Consider the following 21,869-nt stretch of genomic DNA (forward strand, 5'->3'; position numbering starts at 1 on the left):
ACAGACACTGTGACATTTCTTACATCCTCATTTTTCAGGTGGTTGAATTCTGCGACAGTGGCACCCACAATCCTGAAGCACCAAACATGCAGAACAAAATGTGCGATTACAGGAGCACTTGGGACGTGATCAGTCAATCAGAGGACTTCAAGAATAACCCTCCAGCTCATATTGCTTCCCTTGTGCCGACGTTTACTCTACTGCAAGTCAAGGATCGAGTGCTATGCTTAGTTCTTGATGACTCTGGAAGCATGGGTGCGGTATGAAATAGTAGTGTTGGTTTATACTGAGGAATAATCCCTTCATTTGAGGTATCTGTGTGTAATATCATGTAGTTAGAGACCATCCTAGCATTTTGGTTGTCCATCCAAGCAGGATCCTGATAAAATATTTCAAGGATCATCTGGAATGGGCTAAAAAATGTCAGATGGATTTTAAAACACAAGATATTCTGCACATGGAGGAATTTAAAGTGTGAAATGTTGCACTTTGGGAGGACAAACAAAGGTATGATTTACATGGTGAAAGTGAAATTCTTAAGGGGAATATACTGTATTTCCTCAATACTGGTCTAGGGATAAAGTCCCCCACTTTAAATACACTTAGATCCATAATGGAATTGATGGAACTTTATTGAAATTATATTGAAAGATTCATTTGATTAGTCCCTGAGATACATAGCATTGAAGCATGGAGTTGAATTTCTAATCTGGTTTATCTTCTTTATGAAAATAGGCAAACCGAATTCCCAGGCTCAGGCAGGCAGCTTCGATATTCCTGATGCAGATCATTGAATCAGGATCCCAGGTTGGCATTGTTACTTTTGACAGCACTGCAATTATTAGAACGCAACTGACACTAATTGAAGGTGACAATGTGAGAAAGGAGCTTATAAACTTCCTGCCTACATCAGCAGGTGGTGGAACAAATATCTGTAGTGGTATTCGGTCTGGTTTTCAGGTAAGTACGATGCAATTTTCAAGAATTATTTTTTATAATTATTATTTCCTCTGTCCCCTCCCCCCCCTCACCCCTGTGATGAAAACTGATTGTTCTTCAGGTGCTTCGTGGAGACGATGGTGCCACAAATGGTGACGAACTGGTTGTGCTGACTGATGGGGAAGACTATGGTATAAGCAGTTGCTTTGGAGATGTGGAACGAAGTGGAGCTATTATCCACACCATTGCATTAGGTCCAAGTGCAGCTAAGGAACTGGGGCAATTATCCCTTATGACAGGCAAGGAATATACATTTAAATGGATTGATGATGACATCCGGGCTTGTGGATTGGACTCAGATTGGGCAGGTTGATATTGGGTCAATGTTTTAAATGATTTAGGAACTGAGTCTGAGGACCATTTAGGCCCACATAAGTTTATGGTGTTCAAAATGATTCAATCGACATGTCTTAGAGCATAGAACACATTAAAATTTTTACTATGTACTGTACCAGCAGTTATGGTCGAAATGGCAATAAAAGTAGCTTGACTTGAGTTGCTCCAGCATCGAATGTGTTGCTCCAGATTCCAGCACTAGCAGTCTTTTGTGGCTCAACCTTATATACACACGTGTAATTAGAGGAAAGTATAGGGGAACGTTAAAGGCAAATTCTTTACACAGGGAGTGATGGGTGCAGGAAACACCATTCCAGGGTTGTGGTAGAGGCAGAAACATTAAGAGCATTTAGGAAACTCTTAGATAGGCACATGGCTGATAGAAAAAAATGCAGGGCTGTGTAGAAGGGAATGGTTAGATTGATCTTAGAGTACATTAAAACATCAGTGAAACAACATGGACAGTAGGACCACTTAGGGATAAATGTGGGAAGATAATCCTGGAGGCTGTGGAAGTGAGCGAGGTCCTCAATGAATACTTCTCTTCAGTATTGACCAATGAGAGAGAACTTGATGACGGTGAGGACAATATGAGTGAGGTTGATGTTCTGGAGCATGTTGATATTAAGGGAGAGGAGGAGTTGGAGTTGTTAAAATACAATAGGACGGATAAGTCCACGGGGCCTAACAGGATATTCCCCAGGCTGCCCCATGAGGAAGGGAAGAGGTTGCTGAGCCTCTGGCTAGGATCTTTATGTCCTCGTCGTCCACGGGAAAGGTACTGGAGGACTGGAGGGAGACGAATATTGTCCCCTTGTTCAAAAAGGGTAGTAGGGATAGTCCAGGTAATTATAGACAAGTGAGCCTTATGTCTGTGGTGGGAAAGCTGTTGGAATATATTCTTAGAGATAGGATCTATGGGTATTTAGAGAATCATGGTCTGATCAGGGACAGTCAGCATGGCTTTCTGAAGGGCAGATCATGTCTAACAAGCCTGATAGAGTTCTTTGAGGTGGTGACCAGGCATATAGATGAGGGTAGTGCAGTGGATGTGATCTACATGGATTTTAGTAAGGCACTTGACAAGGTTCCACATGGTAGGCTTATTCAGAAAGTCAGAAGGCATGGGATCCAGGGAAGTTTGGCCAGGTGGATTCAGAATTGGCTTGCCCGCAGAAAGCAGAGGGTTGTGGTGGAGGGAGTACATTCGGATTGGAGGGTTGTGACTAGTGGTGTCCCACAAGGATCTGTTCTGGGACCTCTACTTCTTGTGAAATTTATTAACAACCTGGATGTAGGGGTAGAAGTGTGGGTTGGCAAGTTTGCAGATGACACAAGCGTTGGTGGTGTTGTGGATAGTGTAGAGGATTGTTGAAGATTGCAGAGACATATTGATAGGATGCAGAAATGGGCTGAGAAGTGGCAGATGGAGTTCAACCCAGAGAAGTGTGAGATGGTACACTTTGGAAGGACAAACTCCAAGGCAGAGTACAAAGTAAATGGCGGGATACTTGGTTGTATGGAGGAGCAGAGGGATCTAGGGGTACATGTCCACAGATCCCTGAAAGTTTCCTCACAGGTAGATAGGGTAGTTAAGAAAGCTTATGGGGTGTTAGCTTTCATAAGTCGAGGGATAGAGTTTAAGAGTCGCGAAATGATACAGCTCTATAGAACTCTGGTGAGGCCACACTTGGAGTACTGTGTCCAATTCTGGTTGCCTCACTATAGGAAGGATGTGGAAGCATTGGAAAGGGTACAGAGGAGATTTACTAGGATGCTGCCTGGTTTAGAGAGTATGGATTATTATCAGAGATTAAGGGAGCTAGGGGTTTACTCTTTGGAGAGAAGGAGGATGAGAGGAGACATGATAGAGGTGTACAAGATATTAAGAGGAATAGACAGAGTGGACGGCCAGTGCCTCTTCCCCAGGGCACCACTGCTCAATACAATAGGACATGGCTTTAAGGTAAGGGGTGGAAAGTTCAAGAGAAATATTAGAGGAAGGTTTTTTACTCAGAGTGGTTCGTGCGTGAAATGCACTGCCTGAGTCAGTGGTGGAGGCAGATACACTAGTGAAATTTAAGAGACTACTAGACAGGTAAATGGAGGAATTTAGGTGGGTGGTTATATGGGAGGCAGGGTTTAAGGGTTGGCACAAGTTGTGGGCCGAAGGGCCTGTACAGTGCTGTACTGTTCTATGTTCTACGTTTATACAAATGATTTTATCTGACATGTTGTCATGAGCTGGGGACACTGCCTGGAAGTAGATTTTGTGATTATACGATCAACGCACTTCAGAAAATCCAAGTACAACCTGGTCCATTTTAGTGCAGAGACAGGGATTCATCCCATTATAGATGAATTCCTGCCCCTGCCTTACAGAGGTGTAAATAATCATGGGGGCAAAGATACAGTGAATGCACAGAGTCTTGTTTTTCCCAGGAGAAGGGTATCACATGCTAGAGGACATAGGTTTAAGGTGAGAGAACAGAGACCTGAAGGTGCAACTTCTTCACACAGAAGGTGGTGTGCAAATGCAACGAGCTGCCAGAAGACATGGTTGAGGTAAATACACTAACAACATTTAAGACATTTGTGCAGATAATGATAGGAAAGGTTTAGGGGCTTATGGGCCAAATTGTTGCCTCATTAGTCTTGTATTCAAGAATATAACTTAAATTTTGAGCAAAGATTTCCCCTTTTTCGTGATTACTGATCTCTACGTTAATTCTACAATTTCTTATTCTTCAATTATCAGGTGGTTTGAGTTTTTCGGCCACAGATAATCTGGATGAAAATGGTTTAATTGATGCTTTCACTGGATTAGTATCAGGAAATGGCAACATTAGTCAACAGTCAATCCAGGTTTGTTTTGTTTAGAACAACTTTTCAGTACTTTACTGGTTGAAAATGAAATACCTCATCAGTTTAAATTTTTTTCCTGTTTGGTTTACAGGTTGAAAGTTCTGCAAAGAGCATTAACATGAATAGTTGGTTCAATGGCACAGTTTATATTGATAAAACCATTGGGAATGATACTTCCTTTGTAATCACATGGCAGAAAGTTACACCATCTGTCTTTGTACAAGACCCTCGTGGAAAAATTTACAAATATGTAAACTTTGAGGTGGACCAGTCTTTATATACAGGGAGGCTTGCCATCCCTGGCACAGCAGAGGTATGGCTCTTATTGGATTTTGTGTCTATCTTTTTCATTGTTACTTTTGGTCTCCTTTGTTTCAAATTAAAATGGCTTAACTTTTCTATCAGACTGGAGAGTGGACCTATGCAATGCAGAATAAGGCTGCTGCAGTTGACTTTTTCACCATCACAGTGACATCCCGTGCAGCAGATGAGAAAGTTCCCCCTGTCACTGTCAACGGACACATCAATCAAGATACATCAACATATCCATCCCCTCTGGTCATTTTTGCAGAAGTCAGTCATGGTTTCTTACCCGTCCTTAATGCAAATGTGAAAGCCACAGTGGAACGGGCAGACGGCAATTCTGTCAGCATCGATCTTCTGGATGATGGTGCAGGTAAGTGCATATGAACAAAAGAAAAGGGATGCAATTACAAAGCATTATTCACGTTCCATTCAGAGAGTGACAGAATACAACAGGTCCTGAATTACAATTGAACTATAGACTATGTTCATTAGAAAACAAAGATTTGTATATGGTCTCCTCCCACAAATAGCTTCTGGATGTTTTAGACCTTTGGAGTTAAGGACAGCTTCCACACTAGTTTTGTGGATTCATAACTGACTGACGTCGGAGTTGATGTAGAGACTGATCAGTCTCATGTAGGGCAGCATGGTATCAAAGTGGTTAGCACAATTACTTCACCACGTCAGTGTTTACTGATCGGGGTTTGATTCCCATTGCTGTCTGTAAGGAGTCTATACATTCTCACTGTGACCGCACAGCTATCCTTCTGGCTTCCTCCCACATTCCAAAGATGTAAGGTTAGGGTTAGTGAGTTGTGGGCAATGCTATGTTGGTATTGGAAGGTATGTTATCCAGGGTGTGAGGATCTATGGTTCAGGTAGCTGTCAGCTCCTCTCTTCAGTTCCAATCTCACTCCTTCCAAATGCTTTGCTCTCCACTCCCTCTGCACCAATCCTAACCTTACCATCAAACCCATAGATATGGGAAGTGCTGTAGTAGTCTGGCATACTGATCTCTACCTTGCTGAGTCCCAGCGCCAACTCTCAGACACCTTCTCTTTCTTACCCCTTGAACAGAACCCCACTAAGGAGCACCAGGCCATTGTCTCCTACACCATCACCAACCTTATTAACTCTGGGGGTCTACCATCCACTGCCACCAACCTCATAGTTCCTGCACCCTGCACCTCTCATTTCTTCTTTCTATGCAAGATCCACAAACCTACTTGTCCAGGTAGACCCATTGTTTCAGCCCACTAAACTCATATCTGCATACCTTGACTCTGTTTTATCCTCCTGGTTCAGTCCCTTTCTACCTACATCCGTGACATTTCACACACTCTGGAACCTTTCAATGGTTTCAGGTTTCTTAGCCCACCATCATTTTATTTTTACTATGGATGTCTAGTCCCTATACACCTCCATCCCCCATCAGGAAGGCATCAAAGCTCTCCATTTCTTTCTGGACACCAGATGAAACCAGTTCCCCTCCACCACCACTCTCCTCTGCCTAGCGAAATTTGTACCCACTAAATAATTTCTCCTCTAGGTCCTCCCACTTCCTTCAAACCAAAGGTGTAGCCATGGGCCCCGCAATACCTGCCAGTTTGTCAGCTATGTGGAACTATGTTCCAAACATATACTGGTGACCATTCCACACTTCTCCTATGCTACATTGATGAGTGCAATGGTGTTGCTCCTGCATCCTTGCGGAATTCATTGACTTCATTCACTTTGCTTCCTACTTCCACTGTGCCCTTGAATTTACCGGGTCCATTTCCGACACCTCCCTCCCCTTTCTTGATCTCCTTGTCTGTATCTCTGGAACAGCTTATCTACTGATGTCTACTACAAACTCATGGGCTCTCACGACTACTTGGGCTATACTTCCTCCCACTCTGTTCCTGGCTATCCCCCTTCTCTCAATTCCCCCAACTCTGCTGCATCTGCTCTCAGGATGAGGCTTTTCATTTCAGAATGAAGAAAATGTCTTCTTTGTTCAAAGAAAGGGGCTTCCCTTCCTCCACCATCAGCATTGCCCTCAACTGTACCTCTTCTATTTCACACGTCTACTCTCACCCCATCCTCCTGCCACCCTACTAGGGATAAGATTCCTCTTGTCCTCATCTACCACCCCACCAGCATCTGTGTCTGGCACATACTTCTGCCATCTCCAGCAGGATCCCACCACAAAACATATCTCCCATGGAACAGTCTATGTTCCAAGCCTACACTGGCATCACTCCCCAACTTTTCCTGCACTACATCGACCGCATTGGTTCAGCTTTCTGCACCCATGCTGAGCTCATCGACTTCATCAACTTTACCTCCAACTTCCACCCTGCCGTCAAACTTAACCTGGGCCATTCCCGACACCTCCCTCCCCTGTCTCAATCTCTGGAGACAGCTTATTTACTGATGTCTATTATGAACCCACTGATTCTCACAGCTACATGGACTATACCTCTTCCCACACTTACTTGTAAAAATGCCATCCCCTTCTCTCAATACCTCCGTCTCTGTCATATCTGTTCTCGGTATGAGGCTTTTCATTACAGAACTAAAGAGGTGTCCTCCTTTTTCAAAGAAAGGGGCATCCTGTGTTCCTCCTTCAATGCTTCTCTCACCTGCACCTGTTGTATTTCGTGCAAGTCTGCCCCACCCCAACAACCTGCCACCACACCAGGGATAGGGTTCCTCTTGTTCTCACCTACCACCCCACCAGCCTCCAGGTCCAGTACATAATTCTCTATAACCTCCGCCATCTCCAATGGGACTTCACTACTATGTACATCTTTCCCTCTCCTCCACTTCCCGCTTTCTGCAGGGATATTGCTCCCTACGTGACTCCATTATCCATCCGTCCCTCCCCTCTGATCTCCATCCTGGCACTTAATCTTGCAAGCAGAACAAGTGTCACACCTGTCCCTATACCACCTTCCTCACTACCGTTCCGGGCAAGAAAAAGTCCTTCCAGGTAAGGCAACTCTTCATCTGTGAGTTTGTTGGAGTCATGTACTATGTCCAGTGCTCCTGGTGTGGCCCAACATAGTGTGGCTCCTGGTGTGGCACATCGGTGAGACCCAACATAGATTGGGAGACAACTTCACCAAGCACTTGCGCGCTGTCCACTGGAAAAAGAGGGATCTCCCAGTGGCCACCCATTTTAATTCCACTTCCCTTTCACATTTTGATATGTCTATCTATGGCCTTCTCCACTGCTGTGATGAGGTCACACTCAGGTTGGAGGAACAACACTTTATAATTCATCTCTGTAGCCTCCAACCTAATGGCATGAACATCGATTTCTCGAACTTTCCCCTTCACCGTTCCCCAATCCCCTTTTCCCTCTTTCATCTTATCTCTTTGCCCACACATCGCCTCTCTCTGGTGCTCCATGGCCTTTTCTTTCTCCCATGGCCTTCTGTCCTCTTCTATCAGACTTTCTTCTCTAGATCTATATCTCCTTCACCAATAAACTTCCCAGCTCTTTACTTCATCCTTCACCCTTCAGGTTTCACTTCTCCAGTCCTGTGAAGGGTCTTGGCACAAAGTGTTGTTTGTACTCTTTTTCCATAGATGCTGCCTGGCCTGCTGAGTTCCTCCAGCATTTTGTGTGTGTTGCTTCGGAGTACTCATGCAGCATTCTCTGTAGAAGAATTTGCAGTGTCAATGACAATGTAACATCAGCATTTATTTTAGGAGGACTAGAATATAAAAGCAAGGAAGTAATGCTGAGGTTTTATAATGCACTGGTGAAGCCTCACTTGAAATATTGTAAGCGGTTTTGGGCCCCTTATCTAAGAACAGAAGTGCTGACATTGAAAAGGGTTCAAAAGAGGTTCATGAAAATGGTTCAGGGATTGAAAGGCTTGTCATATGAGGAGCATTTGATGATTCTGGGCCTCTACTCTCTGAATGTTGAAAGGACTTGGTACAGTGGATATGGAGAGGATGGTGGAGGAGTCTAGCCCAGAGGGCAGAGCCTCAGAATAGTGGGACGTCCTTTTACAAAAGAGATGAGGCGGCATTTATTCAGCCAGAGTGGTGAATCTGTGGAATTCTTTGTCAAAGGTGGTTGTGGAGGCCAAGGTTGATAGATTCTTGATTAGTCAGGGCATGAAGGGTTATAGGGAGCAGGCAGGAGATTTGAGCTGAGATGGAAAATGGATTAGCTGTCATAGAGTGGCCGTTGGGTGTGGACCCAAAAGCAAGACACAGACACTGAACTCCCAGGAACAGGACTAGGCGTGAGAAGGAAGCAAAGGAAGTGAGGAAGAAAGGACGCTGGACGTGACACAGGCCCCGGACGAGACAAGTAATCTGAGCCTGAGCTAGGACTTGCTAAGGATAGCGGAATAGGACATGGAACTGGAAACTAGGAGCCTGAGCTTGGACTCCAAGCCAGAGACTGGACAAGGACCCAGAACCTGGGTCTTGACTCGGGCTCGGTCTCCAGAACCAGGTGAGGACAAGACGTGGCTATAGGACATGGAGAGTCACAGAACTGGACGTGAAACTCCTGGACAGGACAAAGGAACCCCAGCACTGGATGAGGGAAGCCCAGCACCGGGCTGGGCAAGGTACTCCTGGGCTGGGCGAGGCACATCGACAAGAGGAGAACACAGAGCCTTAGTCGAGGGAGAACAGGAACATGGAACACCGAGCCAGGACCCCTCCTTGGGTACAGGACATAGGGCCAGGACTCATTACACAGAACACAGAAAGCTGAATATGATGAGACAGTTGCCAATACTAGGTAGTGGCAAACAGCCAGACCTACCTAGCAAAGGCATGGACACAGAGACAGTTCCAAACAGGGTGAGGCTCTAGGCAGAGGCGAGATGAGGCTCCACACAAGGCTCCAGACAGAGGCGAGGCGAGGCTCCAGACACAGGTCACAGGGCAGGGCCTCAGGCAGAGGTTGTAGGGCAGGGCTTCAGAGGGAAGGAAGGGAACAGTCCAGCCTCAAAGCAACAGCAATGATGGCCTGACTTACCCCACAGAGGCGAGGACAGGATACTGACAAGACAAACCAGCCAACACCCTCAAACACAGGGACACTTATATTCCAGGCCACAAGACGAGAATCAGATGCCTACAATTAAGCCCAAATGAGAAAAGGGACAGCCAGAAGACCCGGAGTATGGAGTCCACGGACTGGACTGTGAGCCAGAATGCGTCCTTCATGGACTGGACCATGACATTAACCATGATGAAATGGCAGAACAGACTGGATGGACAAAATGGCCTAATTCTGCTCCCATTTCTTATAGTCTTATGGTATTTCAAGTTTGTGTCTGAATGCTTTGCTCACAATGTTGAGCCTACCTTTTAAATTAAACTAAGATTACATACACCCATGAATGTATGAAAACTCAAGTGTCATCTGTGTACTGCAGATCACCTATTGAGGTTTTGTAGGTTAAGAAGTTCCCCATCTCACTGGATGTTCATTGGAAGTGATATGGTGCACTGCAGCGAGAATGATTGGGAAAAAACTATCAAAGAAATAATGCAGCCATTCTAGAAAACATCCTTCAGTGAGATTAACTGTGCGAACCTAATGGAACTCCAAATCCATTGGTCATTAAGGGTTAGCCCATCTCCATTCCAGCACCTTTGTTTTTTGCGACATAAAGGAAGAGGTTGTTTTCTTGACACCACTGTGTCAGAGAGATGATTTCTTCTCTATAGGCCACCTCGTTATTGTTTGAGATAAGGCCAACCAAGGTAGTGTTGTCAACAAATTTAATTAGTGGATTGGAGCTGTGAGTGGCGATTTAGTCATGGACATACAGGGGGTAAAGGAGGGTACTCAGTATGCAGCCCTGAAGGGCTCCTGTATTGAGAGTCAGAGGGTTGGAGATGAGGGAGCCCACTCTCTCAATCTTCTGGCGATCTGACTGAAAGTCCAGAATCTAGTGGCACAAGGCAGGGTCAAGGCCAGGGTCTCCGAGCTTCTTGTCGAGCCTGGGTGGAACTATGGTGTTGAATGCTGAACTGTAGTCCAAGAACAGCATTCTCACATAAGCATCCTTCTTCTCCAGATGTGTTAGAGCAGTGGCTGTTGTGTCATCTGTTGATTGATTGTGTTGGTAGGCGAATTGCAGGGGTGCAGTTTGGGTGGTAGCAAGCTGCAGATGTAATCCTTGACCAGCCTCTCAAAGCATTTGCTTATTATTGAGGTGAGTGCGACAGGACGACAGTCATTCAGGCATGTCACCTTGATCTTTTTTGGTACAGGGACAATGGTGGGTGTTTTGATGCAGGAGGGCACTCTACGCTGGGAGAGGGAGAGATTAGAAATGTCAGTTGTCACACCTGCCAGTTGTGCCGCGCACATCCTGAGTACTCGCCCTGGGATGCCGTCCGGTCCTGCAGCCTTGCGACTGTCCATTTGTTGGAAACATCTGCATACCTCAGCCTCAGAGATGACCAGGTTGCAGGTTGTAGTGGTGGCTTTCCTCGGAGGCTCAGAGTTAGCGACATGGAATCTAGCATTAAAGTGATTGAGCTCATCTAGGAGAGAGGCTGCGATGTTGGTGGCACCACAGCGTTTGGCTTTGACATCTGCGATTGCATGTAGCCCTCTCCACAAGTCACGTGTGCTGTTTGTTGTGAATCTTGACTCAATCTTCTCCCTATATTGTTATATACAGCCTTGATAGCTTTGCGCAGATCATAGCTTGTTTTCTTGAGCTCTAGTTGATCTCCGGCAACGTAAGCCCGATGTCATGCTGTAAGTGCTGCTCGCACGGAGCTACTGATCCAGGGTTTCTGGTTTGGGAAGACCCTGACTGACTTCTGGGGGACAATATCGTTGATGCACTTCCAGATGAAGCACATGACTCCATCAGTGAACTTAGAGACATCCTCATCAGGGAAGACATTCCAGCTGACATCATCGACGAAGTCCCGTAGCATGGAGGCTGATTGGTCAGACCAACAGTGGACGGTTTTAACTATGGCCGTCTGTTGTTTCAGCTTCTGACTGTATTACGGGAGAAACAGGATCAAAAAGTGATCTAATTGTCCAAAAGCTGGACGGAGGAGAGCCTTGTAAGTGTTATGAAAGGGAGTGTAACAGTGGTTGAGTGTGTTATCTCCATGAGTGCTCACCTGGATGTGCTGACAAAACTTCAGAGAGACTTTGGTCAGCGACGCTTGATTAAAGTCACTGGCGACAATGAAGGTATCCTCTGGGTGTGAAACCACTCTCTGGCTAAACAAATTTCTCCTCATCTCCATTATCAAAGGACACTCCTCTATTCTGTGGCTGGGTCCTTTGGTCACAGACTCTCCCACCATAGGAAACATCCTCTCCACATCCACTCTATAAAGAGCTTTCACCATTTGATAGGTTTCAGTTAGGTCACCCCTCATTCTTCTGAATTTCTGCAAATACAGCCCCAGAGCCATCAAATTGTCTTCATATGACAAGCCATTCAATCCTGGAATCATTTTCATGAACCTCCTTTGATCCCTCTTCAGTTTCAGCATATCCTTTCTAAGATAAGAGGCCCAAACTGTTCACAATACTCCAAGTGCTTCATAAAGTCTCAACATTACATCCTTCCTTGCTTTTATATTCTAGTCCCCTTGTAATGAATGCTAACATTGTATTTGCCTTCCTCACCAGAGACTCAACCTGCAAATTAACCTTCAGGGAATCCTGCACAAGGACTCCCAAGTCCCTTTTCACCTCAACTTTTTGTATTTTCTCTCTGTTTAGAAAATAGGCAACCCTTTAATTTCTTCTACTGAAGTGCATGATCATGCACTTCCTGACACTATATTCCATTTGTTGGCCCATTCTTCTAATCTGTCTTAAGTCCTTCTGTAGCCTCTCTACTTTCTCAAAACTACCTGCCCCTCCACCTATCTTCATATTGTCTGCAGACTTTGCAACAGAACCATCAATTCCATCATTCAAATCATTGTCATATTATATATAAAGAATCGGTCCCAAAACAGACCCCTGTGGAACACCAGCAGCCAGCCAGGAAAGGCTCTCTTTAATTCCCACTCTTTACCTCTTGCCAATCAGCTACTGCTTTATCCATGCTCAAATCTTTCCTGCAGTATCATGGTCTTGTAGATTGTTAAGCAGCCTCATGTATGGCGGTTTGTCAAAGGCCTTCTAAAAATCCAAGTATAAACATCAACTGATTCTCCTTTATCTACCCTTGTTATTTCTTTGAAAAATTCCAATGGATTGTCAGGCAATATTTTCCCTTAAGGAAACCATACTGACTACAGCCTATTTTATCATATGTCTCCAAGTAGCTTGAGATTTCAACCTTAATAATTAACTCCAACATTTTCCCAACCGCTGAGGGCGGACTAACTGACCTATAGTATCATTTCTTCTGCCTCTCTCCCTTCTTGAAGAGTGGAGCGATATTTGAATAAAAGGTTGCCAAATTACAAAGATTTTTATAACACAAAGGATTTCAAAAACATACATACAATTCCTATGCTAAAACGATATATGAATGAGTTGCAGATGATCAAGTCATCCACCGTAGACTCAATCTACAAATTAAACTTTTTGTGAATCCTGCACGAGGAGTCTCTTTATACCTCTGATTTTTGAATTTTCTCTCCATTTAGAAAATAGTCCATGCTTTTATTTCTTCTAGCAACTGTGTTTTTCCTAACTCTGTTTTCTATCTGCACCTTCTTTGCCCATTCTCCTAACCTGTCCAAGGCAGTGGAATGGATTCTAGTCACCCGTCCTTTCCTTCTTCTTGTTGTTCCTTGGCCATTCCTAACAAGCCTGACTGCTCTCTTACATTTATAGTTCTTTTTGACTCTTGATGACCACACACTTGTAATATTTTTTCAGGTACTGTAACTTTGCTGGGAAATTTGCACAGATGGTCTAAAAATTTCTGGGGACAGAGATCCCAGCCAGCTACAATTAATGCTGTGAGTGCTAACTCTCTGAGTACACAAATCTCCCAGCTATGCGCAAAGTAACAGTATCAATCTGATCTACAAGATTCCTTGAACTAAATAACTTCACCAGTGTTGTCTGGTTTGATACAGTCACAATTAACACAAGCCCATTGTCTTACCTACACTGGAGAGGGTTCAGAGAAGATTCATGAGAACGATTCCAGGAATGAAAGAGTTACCATATGAGGGACGTCTGATAGCTCTTGGGCTGTATTCCCTGGAGTCCAGGAGAATGAGGGGGGATCTCATAGAAACATTCCGAATGTTAAAAGGCTTGAACAGATTAGATATGCAAAATTATTTTCCATAGTAAGTGATTCTAGGACAAGAGGGCATGACTTCAGGATTGAAGGAAGTCCTTTTAGAACTGAGATGCAGAGAAATTACTTTAGTCAGATGGTGGTAAATCTGTGGAATTTGTTGCCACGAGCGGCTGTGGGGGCCAAGTCATTGGGTGTATTTAAGGCAGAGATAGATAGGTTCTTGATTAGCCAGGACATCAAAGGGTGAAAGCAGGGGAGTGAGGATGACTGGGAGAATTGAATCAGTCCATGATTGAATGGCGGAGCAGTCTCGATGGACTGAATGGTCTACTTCTGCTATCTTATGGTCTTATGGTCTCAACTCTTGAGCAGCAACCCCTGTGCTGTGGGTCAGCAGTTTGTGGTCTATAGACGGTGTTGTTTGCAAAGCTGTACTTTAACTTCAGATTGATTAATTGCTTGCAATTTACATAAAGAATAAAAAACTGGTTCTTGTTTACAACAAGAAGCTGAGCAGAGAATATTGGTCGGGAACTTAAATTATTCAAAAACAACTCTTTGACCTTTGGAAGAGTCAGCAGCTGTGTTAGGGAGCTGAGCTTGGTCAAAAGACATTCTGGGCCTAGGACAGCAAATATTATTACTAGTCTGACATATAGCAATTTATTAATCCTCTTTACAATTAAAGGAGAATGTTATCAGGGAAATTAATATTTCATAAGTTGCTATGCATGTCTGTTTAAATCTCTGTTTGTCTTTTTATCTTTAGACCCTGACGCTGTTAGAAATGATGGTGTTTATTCTCGATATTTTATTGATTTTGGTGGAAGTGGACGATATAACCTTAAAATATCTGTTCAAGGAAAAGATGGGATCACAAGATTTGCAGCCAGGCGGCAAGGTCATGCTATGTACATCCCAGGATATGTGCAAAATGGTAATGTATTAATGGATAAATGTTAAGTACTTTTTTAAAAAGTGTAACACTGCCTGCTTTCATGAATTTCCTTAGCCCAAGTGCCATTGAAGCTCTCATCTTTGCTGTTCCTAATCCTAGACTTGACAACTCCAATGATCTCAGAACAACCCCCTATCATTCATTTTCTTTGAAACTCAACTCCTCCAGTACCCTGTTGACCCCTGTCCTCACTGCCTGATATCCACCTCTTAAAACCAAAAGTTTGAGATTAAGTTCAAGTTAGCCCATCCCCTCTGTACCTCTGTAAGCTTTGTAAACATCTCTCCCAAAGTTTCAACTCCACTGGTTCTGCTCCCATCTTGTTTTTCCCTGCTTTTGACAGCTGTGACTTAAAATACCTGAACCTTATATTTCAATAGTTCAATAATTCCATTTAATATCAAACAGTGTATACAATATACAACCTAAAATTCTTGTTCTTTGCAGACATACACACAAAGAGATGAATGCCCCAAAGTATGAGTATCAGCAAAAATGTTAGAACCCATTTCTGAGGTCCTCCTTCATTTGCCTCTCCTCTGTTATGATGACTGAGATCCTCACCCCACCCCACTATCCAATTTTTTTCCCATTAATCTTGCATTACATTTTTGATAAAACACTTGCAATGCTCCATTCCTGTATTAAATGTCAAAGCAAAGGTCATCCTGAGATAGCAGTGACTTTAAGCATGACACTGGACTCCCAGTCTTGAGTTTGACTCTCATCATGGTGGGTTTTTTAAATAGCAAATTTGTTTAATACCAAAGACAAAGAACAAAAACTGACATATTGTTTAGAATTTTTTCCTTGGTGACTGTTGCTTACCATATGTTAATACATTAACAAATTAGAATTGTTTTCTCATATCATTAACAATGTGCATATTGCTGAAAAGGCCAGTCACTAGCCATTGCTAATGTTCTTTGAAAATCTTTTGCTGGACTGCTATTATTAAGCACTATAATCTTTCCAGTGAAGTTGTTGCCATAGTGCTGTTGATAGTGGGTTCAGGGTGATGATGAGGATATAGTGATATGTTTACAAGGTAGGAGAGTGTTCCTTACTCTCCAAATTAGGAGAAAGAGTGGGCATCACATCATATCATATGTCAACAGTGCACTAGTTCCTCTGCTCTGCAGTTCAGTGTTAACCTAAATTAAATCTTCAAACCCCAATGTGAAAAGTTTGAAGGTTTGACATTGAAATTGTAAACATAAAACAATAGAAATCAATAAATCAGAGTCAGGTTTATTATCACTGGCAAATGTCATGAAATTTATTGTTTTGCAGCAGCAGTATATTGCAATACATAACAATAAAACTATAAATTACAAATGAATATATATATATATTTACTATATATATTCAATATGTTGAACATATATATACTTAATATGTTGTTCGGTAGCATTGATTCATTGCAGACTTATGGCAACCCTATGGATAGTGTAGTTCTCCATGGATATCCTATGTACATAGGGTTTTCATGGCAAGATATGGAAGTAAAGTGCCAGTGTTTTTTTTCTGCGCAGATTTTGCTACAGCCCAGATTGGGACCCATCCAGATTTAAAATCAGGACCATTTGTCTCAAAGTCCAATGCTGATGCCACTATACCACCAGCCACCCCATGGACTTATAGTGCATTCAGAAATCTGATGGCAGAAGGGAAGAAGCTGTTCCTGAAATGTTGGCTGTGTGTCTTCAGGGTCCTGTACCTCCTCCTTGATGGTAGCAATGAGGATGTGTCCTGGGCGATGGGGTTCTTAATGATGGATGTACCTTTTTGAGGCATTGCCTTTTGAAGGTGTCCTGAATGCAGAATAAGCTAGTGCCCATGATGGAGCTGGCTGTTTTCACAACTTTCTGCAGCTTTTTCTGATCCTGAGCTGTGGTCTTCCATTTCAGACTGGATGCACTAGATGGAATGCTCTCCACAGTACAGGACCTTTTTCCTACAATGTCTATGCTGATCATTATGCCAAATTAAATCAAACTTTTCTGCCAGCACATGATCCATATTTCTCCATTCCTGTAAGTTTATATGGGGCGGCATGGCAGTGTAGCGCTTTAGTGTAATGCTGTTACAGTGCCAGTTGTAAAATCTGGGTTCATTTCCTGCTGCTCTCTGTAAAGAGTTTGTACATTCTTCCTGTGACCATGCGGGTTTCCTCCAGATGCTCTGGTTTCCTCCCACATTCCAAAGACATATGGTTAGAGTGGCCATGCGATCTTGGTGCCGAAGAGTGGTAACACTTGTGGGCTGCCTAGCATAATCCTCACTGATTTGATTTGATGCATAAGATACATTTTGCCTAATGTTTTGATATACAGTGACAAAGCTTATCTTATCTATCTAAATGCCTTTAAAACATTGCAATTATGCTTTCTTCCACCACTTCCCCTGGTTGAGTATTCCAGATACCTTCCACTCTTGGTGTAAAAAGACTTGGTCTCTTGGTGTAAAAACCCTGTACATCTCCTTTTAACTTTCCTCCTTAGGCCTGTGTAAAATAGGAGGAGATAGGGCTGTAGCCTTTGGATTATCAATCTGCATTGTATTTTCAGAGTCACTAATTAAAATAATCTTTTTTTTCTGAAATACTTTCTTTGTTTTCCTTTTAGGCTTCATTCAACAAAATCCACCAAAGCCACCACCCATTGAGGACAATCCTCAGACAAACTTTGGAAGTTTCAAGAGAGTCAAGTCAGGTGGCACGTTTACTGTAAATCAGGTTCCTCAAGGACCTCTCCCTGACATGTTTCCCCCTAATAAAGTCATGGATCTTACAGCAACAATAGTTGAAGATAAAATACAACTGAACTGGACAGCACCAGGCGATGATTTTGATCAAGGAAATGGTAATTCAAATTATATTCTAATGTATGTGTGAAATTTCATTTCTGAGCACCCTCATTACATAGTTATCACCAATAATTACCTTGTATGATCAATTCCATACATGGAGTGGCCTCACTATGGAGATAATTTTCTCTTATTTGTATACTGGTGGGTTTGATTTCAACATCTAAGAGAAAGTTGGATAAGCACCTGAATGGGAGAGGTCTGAGTGCAGGTTGATGGGACTAGGTAGATTCATAGTTCAGCACGGACCAGATGGGCCAAAGGGCATGTTTCTATGCTGAATTAATTTATCATTTTAAAACTGTTAATATTTGTAATTTAATCTGTACTCTTCGTCTGAATTACTAGAGACAGGGCACAATGCAATTAAGCCTTCTATCTTTAATTCAAAAATCAAAGTAACATTGGCTTTAAACTAGCCCAATGTAGAAGTGTTATTGCAGCTTAATTTCCCTTTTTAAACACAAGAGGTTCTGCAGACGCTGGAAATCTTTAGCAACACACAAGAAACTCAGTAAGGCAGGCAGCATTTATGGAGGGGATTAAACAGTTAATGAATAAACAATCCCGACAAAGGGTCTTGACCTGAAATATCAACTGTTTATTCCCCTCTATAAATGCTACTTGACACGCTGAGTTCATCCTAAATTTTGTGTGTTACTTTCCCATCTTGTCCTTCTCCAGAATGCTTGGAGACTTTACTCAGGCACTCTACTTCCTTTTCAATGTGCCAAACATTTTTGCACAAATGGCTGCTGAAGGGAGCTGACTTGTGTCACAAGGCAAGTTGCTTCACACTGAGTGAGGTACTTGTGGTTACACTCGCAGAACTCCCTTCGACCTCAAATAAGGTTACCTCGAAGCATCATTGCTAAGTTGCATGCCAACCAATCTGGTTCACCAATGTTCCTCAGGTGAGGAAATCTGCCTTTCTTACCCTACCTCTGCCCTCTCCCTAAGGAGTAGTCTCATTATCAGCACTACTGACATCCTGCTGTTAGATAAATGGATTTAGAAACTGTATTGGACATTCATGGCACTTTGCAATACAAAAGGACATCAAACTATTTCTGGAGGTGTCCAAAGTACCAAAGAGAATATAGAAAATAAACCAAAAACTGTAATGAAGGCAGACAGAAACTGAGTGAATGTTTTAATGGCACTGCTCTGTGATAGTAACAAAGTTTGAATTGGTGATCTTTTTACTGTTCATCAACTTTCATTCATCCCTTTTTCTTTATTTAGCTTCCTACTATGAAATACGGATGAGTAAAAACTTCACACAGCTGAAAAATGATTTTCAATCTGCTCGTAAGGTCAATACCAATGGTTTGAATCCAAAGACTGCAAAATCGGAGGAATCGTTTATTATTTCTGAGAATATTGAACTGAAAAATGGGACAATACTCTACTTTGGAATCATTGCACATGATAAAGCAAACCTTTCTTCAGATTTGTCAAATATAGCACAGGCTGCCTTGATTTTGCCTCTACGAATTCCATCTACTCCACCTACACCATCAAATCAGACACCGTCACTAACAACATCTTATTCAACTCATACAAACACAACCACATCGCGCTCACCTAACCAAACTAATGAATCTCTGGTGATTAACGTTTCGGAAATTCTTCTAATAGCTGGTTGTATTCTAATTATTATGACTCTGATCATTGCCATCACTGTGTGTATTGTGGCTACCAGACGTCGTCAGAGAGTGTCACCCAGTTTGAACATTAATCAGCTTCAGCATATTAGAACTCATCACCCTTAATTTTACTCTAATTATGCTCAGAGAGTGACTAAAATCATTTAGTCTTTTTATTACTTTACAACATGTAAGCAATCAGTTTCTCAATGAATCTTCATCGTTATTCAGCAGAACCTGCCATATTTAAATTATGAGCCTTAAGTTAATATGTATTAAATAAATATCTTAAAAGTCTGGTCAAATCCCATTGAATGATTGTTTATGTAATTACAACATATTTGGTTGTTTGCATTTCACTCCAAATCTCAACTGCGTTTGGCATCACCCGGAGAAATAAATTTTACAGCTGATGTTTACATGGCCTTATTTAAATTGGTTAGAAGCTGCTTATCTTCTAGTTCCCCTTGCAAAAGTTAGATTTAAGCTGCTGCCACCAGTTTTTGAGCCAGGATCTAATTCCCAATCTTTGGAAAACACAAATGGAAAAGATGGAAACCCAAAAACCTGCAGATACTGTAACCTGAGGCAAAACTCAACAGCTGGATAAACTCAGTGAGCCAGGCACCATTTGTGGTGAGAGAGGGATGGTTGACATTTTGTATAAAGGCCCTGAGAGTGTAGTGGGGAAGAAGGGAGCCAATACAAAGAAGTGAGTGGGAGTAGGGGCTGTGAAGATAAATCAAATCAGGTGAGGAAGGAGATGATAGACAGATGGAAGCAGGAGGGAGAGGTCCATTGCTTCCTAGCACCGATCCCTGCAGCACATTACTAGTCATTGGCCTCTAGTCAGAGAGGCAACCTTCTAATACCTCTTTCTGGCTTCTCCCACAAAGCAAATGTTGAGTTCATTTTACTAACTTATCCTGAATGTCAAACAACTGAACTAACCTCCCATGCAGGACTTTGTCAGACTTAAATCCATGCAAACAACATCCACTTTCTTTCCTTCATAAACCTGGTAACTGCTTGAAAAACTCTGTAAGATTGGTTAGATACAGCCTACCACACACAAAGACATATTGACTATCCCTAATCAGGCCTTGTCTACACAGATAGTATATATCTTTTCCCTTAGAATACCTTCCAATAATTTACTTAAATTTATGGCAGATTTACTGGCCTATAATTTCCCAGTGTATTCTTAAAGACTTTCTTGAACAACAGAGAAACATTAGCTATATTCCAGTGTCCAGCACCTCGCCCATGGGTAAGGATGTTTTAAGTACCTCTGCCAGGGTTCCTGAAATTTTTGCACCAGCCTCCTACACGGTCAAAGGGGAGAGTTGTGTGTGCTGTACTGAAATTTTAATATTCTCCGTATTTCCTGTCATTTCACATCTTCACAACAATTGCTATATCACAGATGCTCATTGCATTGTTCTCTGTAAGAATTACATCTGATGCTATTGTGTAATGTGCAGAATTTCAACAGGCAATTGTTACTAAATTTGTTAACGCATGGTTAAAATATGTGTTGCAAAAACAAGGGTAATTGGATCCAGCTTGTAGGATTTGCATCAAAATACTTTGTGATCTCTGGATGTTCTGGAGAAGTTTGCCAACAAAGAACTACTTTCAAACTGTAACAACTATCGTAAAGTGTGGATAAATAGCAAACAATATTCCCACCTTAAAACTCTCATCAACAGCCGTAGTAAATGACCTAAGACTCCTTTAAAGCATGCTGAGAACACTTCATTTTGCAGGGAATCAAACGATACCCCATTTCCACTCAAACGTTTGCAGACTATTAATGTGCACCAGTACATTGCTGTACAGAACTTGCTGACTGTAGTAACTTGCTATGCTTCTGCTATGTAGTAAAGTGTGAATGAAATGATTATCTTAGATTTTAATAAAGAGCAGCTACTTTCCATAATTGTAGCAGGCTTAATTTCTTCCACCTAGCTCAGTAGTGGTGCTCTTAGAATGAAAATGGACTGCAACCAATTGGCATTGTTTCTGAGAAGAAGCCTAAGCTACCAACAATCCAGTTCAGACAATTTTGGGAGAGAGAGAGAAAAAAAACTCTTCCACTTCATCTGGTCCTCACAGCCAGGAAAATTTACAACAGAACCAGATCCATGGCAGATGGATGCAATGAAGCCATAGCTTTCTGTCTTCACTGAAACTGAACATGAATGTGCAATTTCCATTCTGCTTTAAAATAAAAACAAATATGGTCATGTAGTAGTTATTAGCATCTAACTTTGTCTTAATTCAAAATGCGTGATGGTATATTTCATATCCAATTACTCTTTCCACACTGTACCTATGATGTTCACAACAGGACACGTGGTTGGTCTTCCTGTTATGTATCTTTTGGCTCTTTACCAGAGTTAACCTATGCCTACCTCTAAATCCTAGAATCTAAATCCCAGTTTCTGCCTCTACATTTTCAATTATTATTGCTTTTAAAGATGACAAGGTTGTTAAAATAGTTCCTATAACAAATCATTCTGGGTCAAAATTATCAACTTGCGTCAGTTTCAGTGTATTCTTCAAAGATTCAAAATACATTTATCATCAAAGTATGAATGCAGTATATAACCCTGAGATTCATCGTCCCTGAGATTGCTCAATGTTTCATTAGGAAAA

General features: G+C 42.3%; 1 protein-coding gene across 1 annotated transcript in view; it reads left to right on the top strand.

Moving 5' to 3' along the window:
- Window positions 1-21,150, top strand: part of LOC140736727 (calcium-activated chloride channel regulator 1-like) — a 38,373-nt gene extending 17,223 nt beyond the window's left edge. The window contains exons 6-14 of the mRNA XM_073062600.1: window positions 39-260; window positions 736-960; window positions 1,061-1,238; window positions 4,094-4,200; window positions 4,292-4,513; window positions 4,606-4,876; window positions 14,503-14,670; window positions 17,319-17,555; window positions 18,805-21,150. Of these exons, the coding sequence (XP_072918701.1) occupies window positions 39-260; window positions 736-960; window positions 1,061-1,238; window positions 4,094-4,200; window positions 4,292-4,513; window positions 4,606-4,876; window positions 14,503-14,670; window positions 17,319-17,555; window positions 18,805-19,334 (2,160 nt within the window). The 3' untranslated portion in view covers window positions 19,335-21,150. The remainder of the gene's footprint in view (window positions 1-38; window positions 261-735; window positions 961-1,060; window positions 1,239-4,093; window positions 4,201-4,291; window positions 4,514-4,605; window positions 4,877-14,502; window positions 14,671-17,318; window positions 17,556-18,804) is intronic.
- Window positions 21,151-21,869: the final 719 nt, after the last annotated feature.

This window comes from Hemitrygon akajei, chromosome 12 (assembly GCF_048418815.1).
Source record: "Hemitrygon akajei chromosome 12, sHemAka1.3, whole genome shotgun sequence".
Taxonomy (NCBI): domain Eukaryota; kingdom Metazoa; phylum Chordata; class Chondrichthyes; order Myliobatiformes; family Dasyatidae; genus Hemitrygon; species Hemitrygon akajei.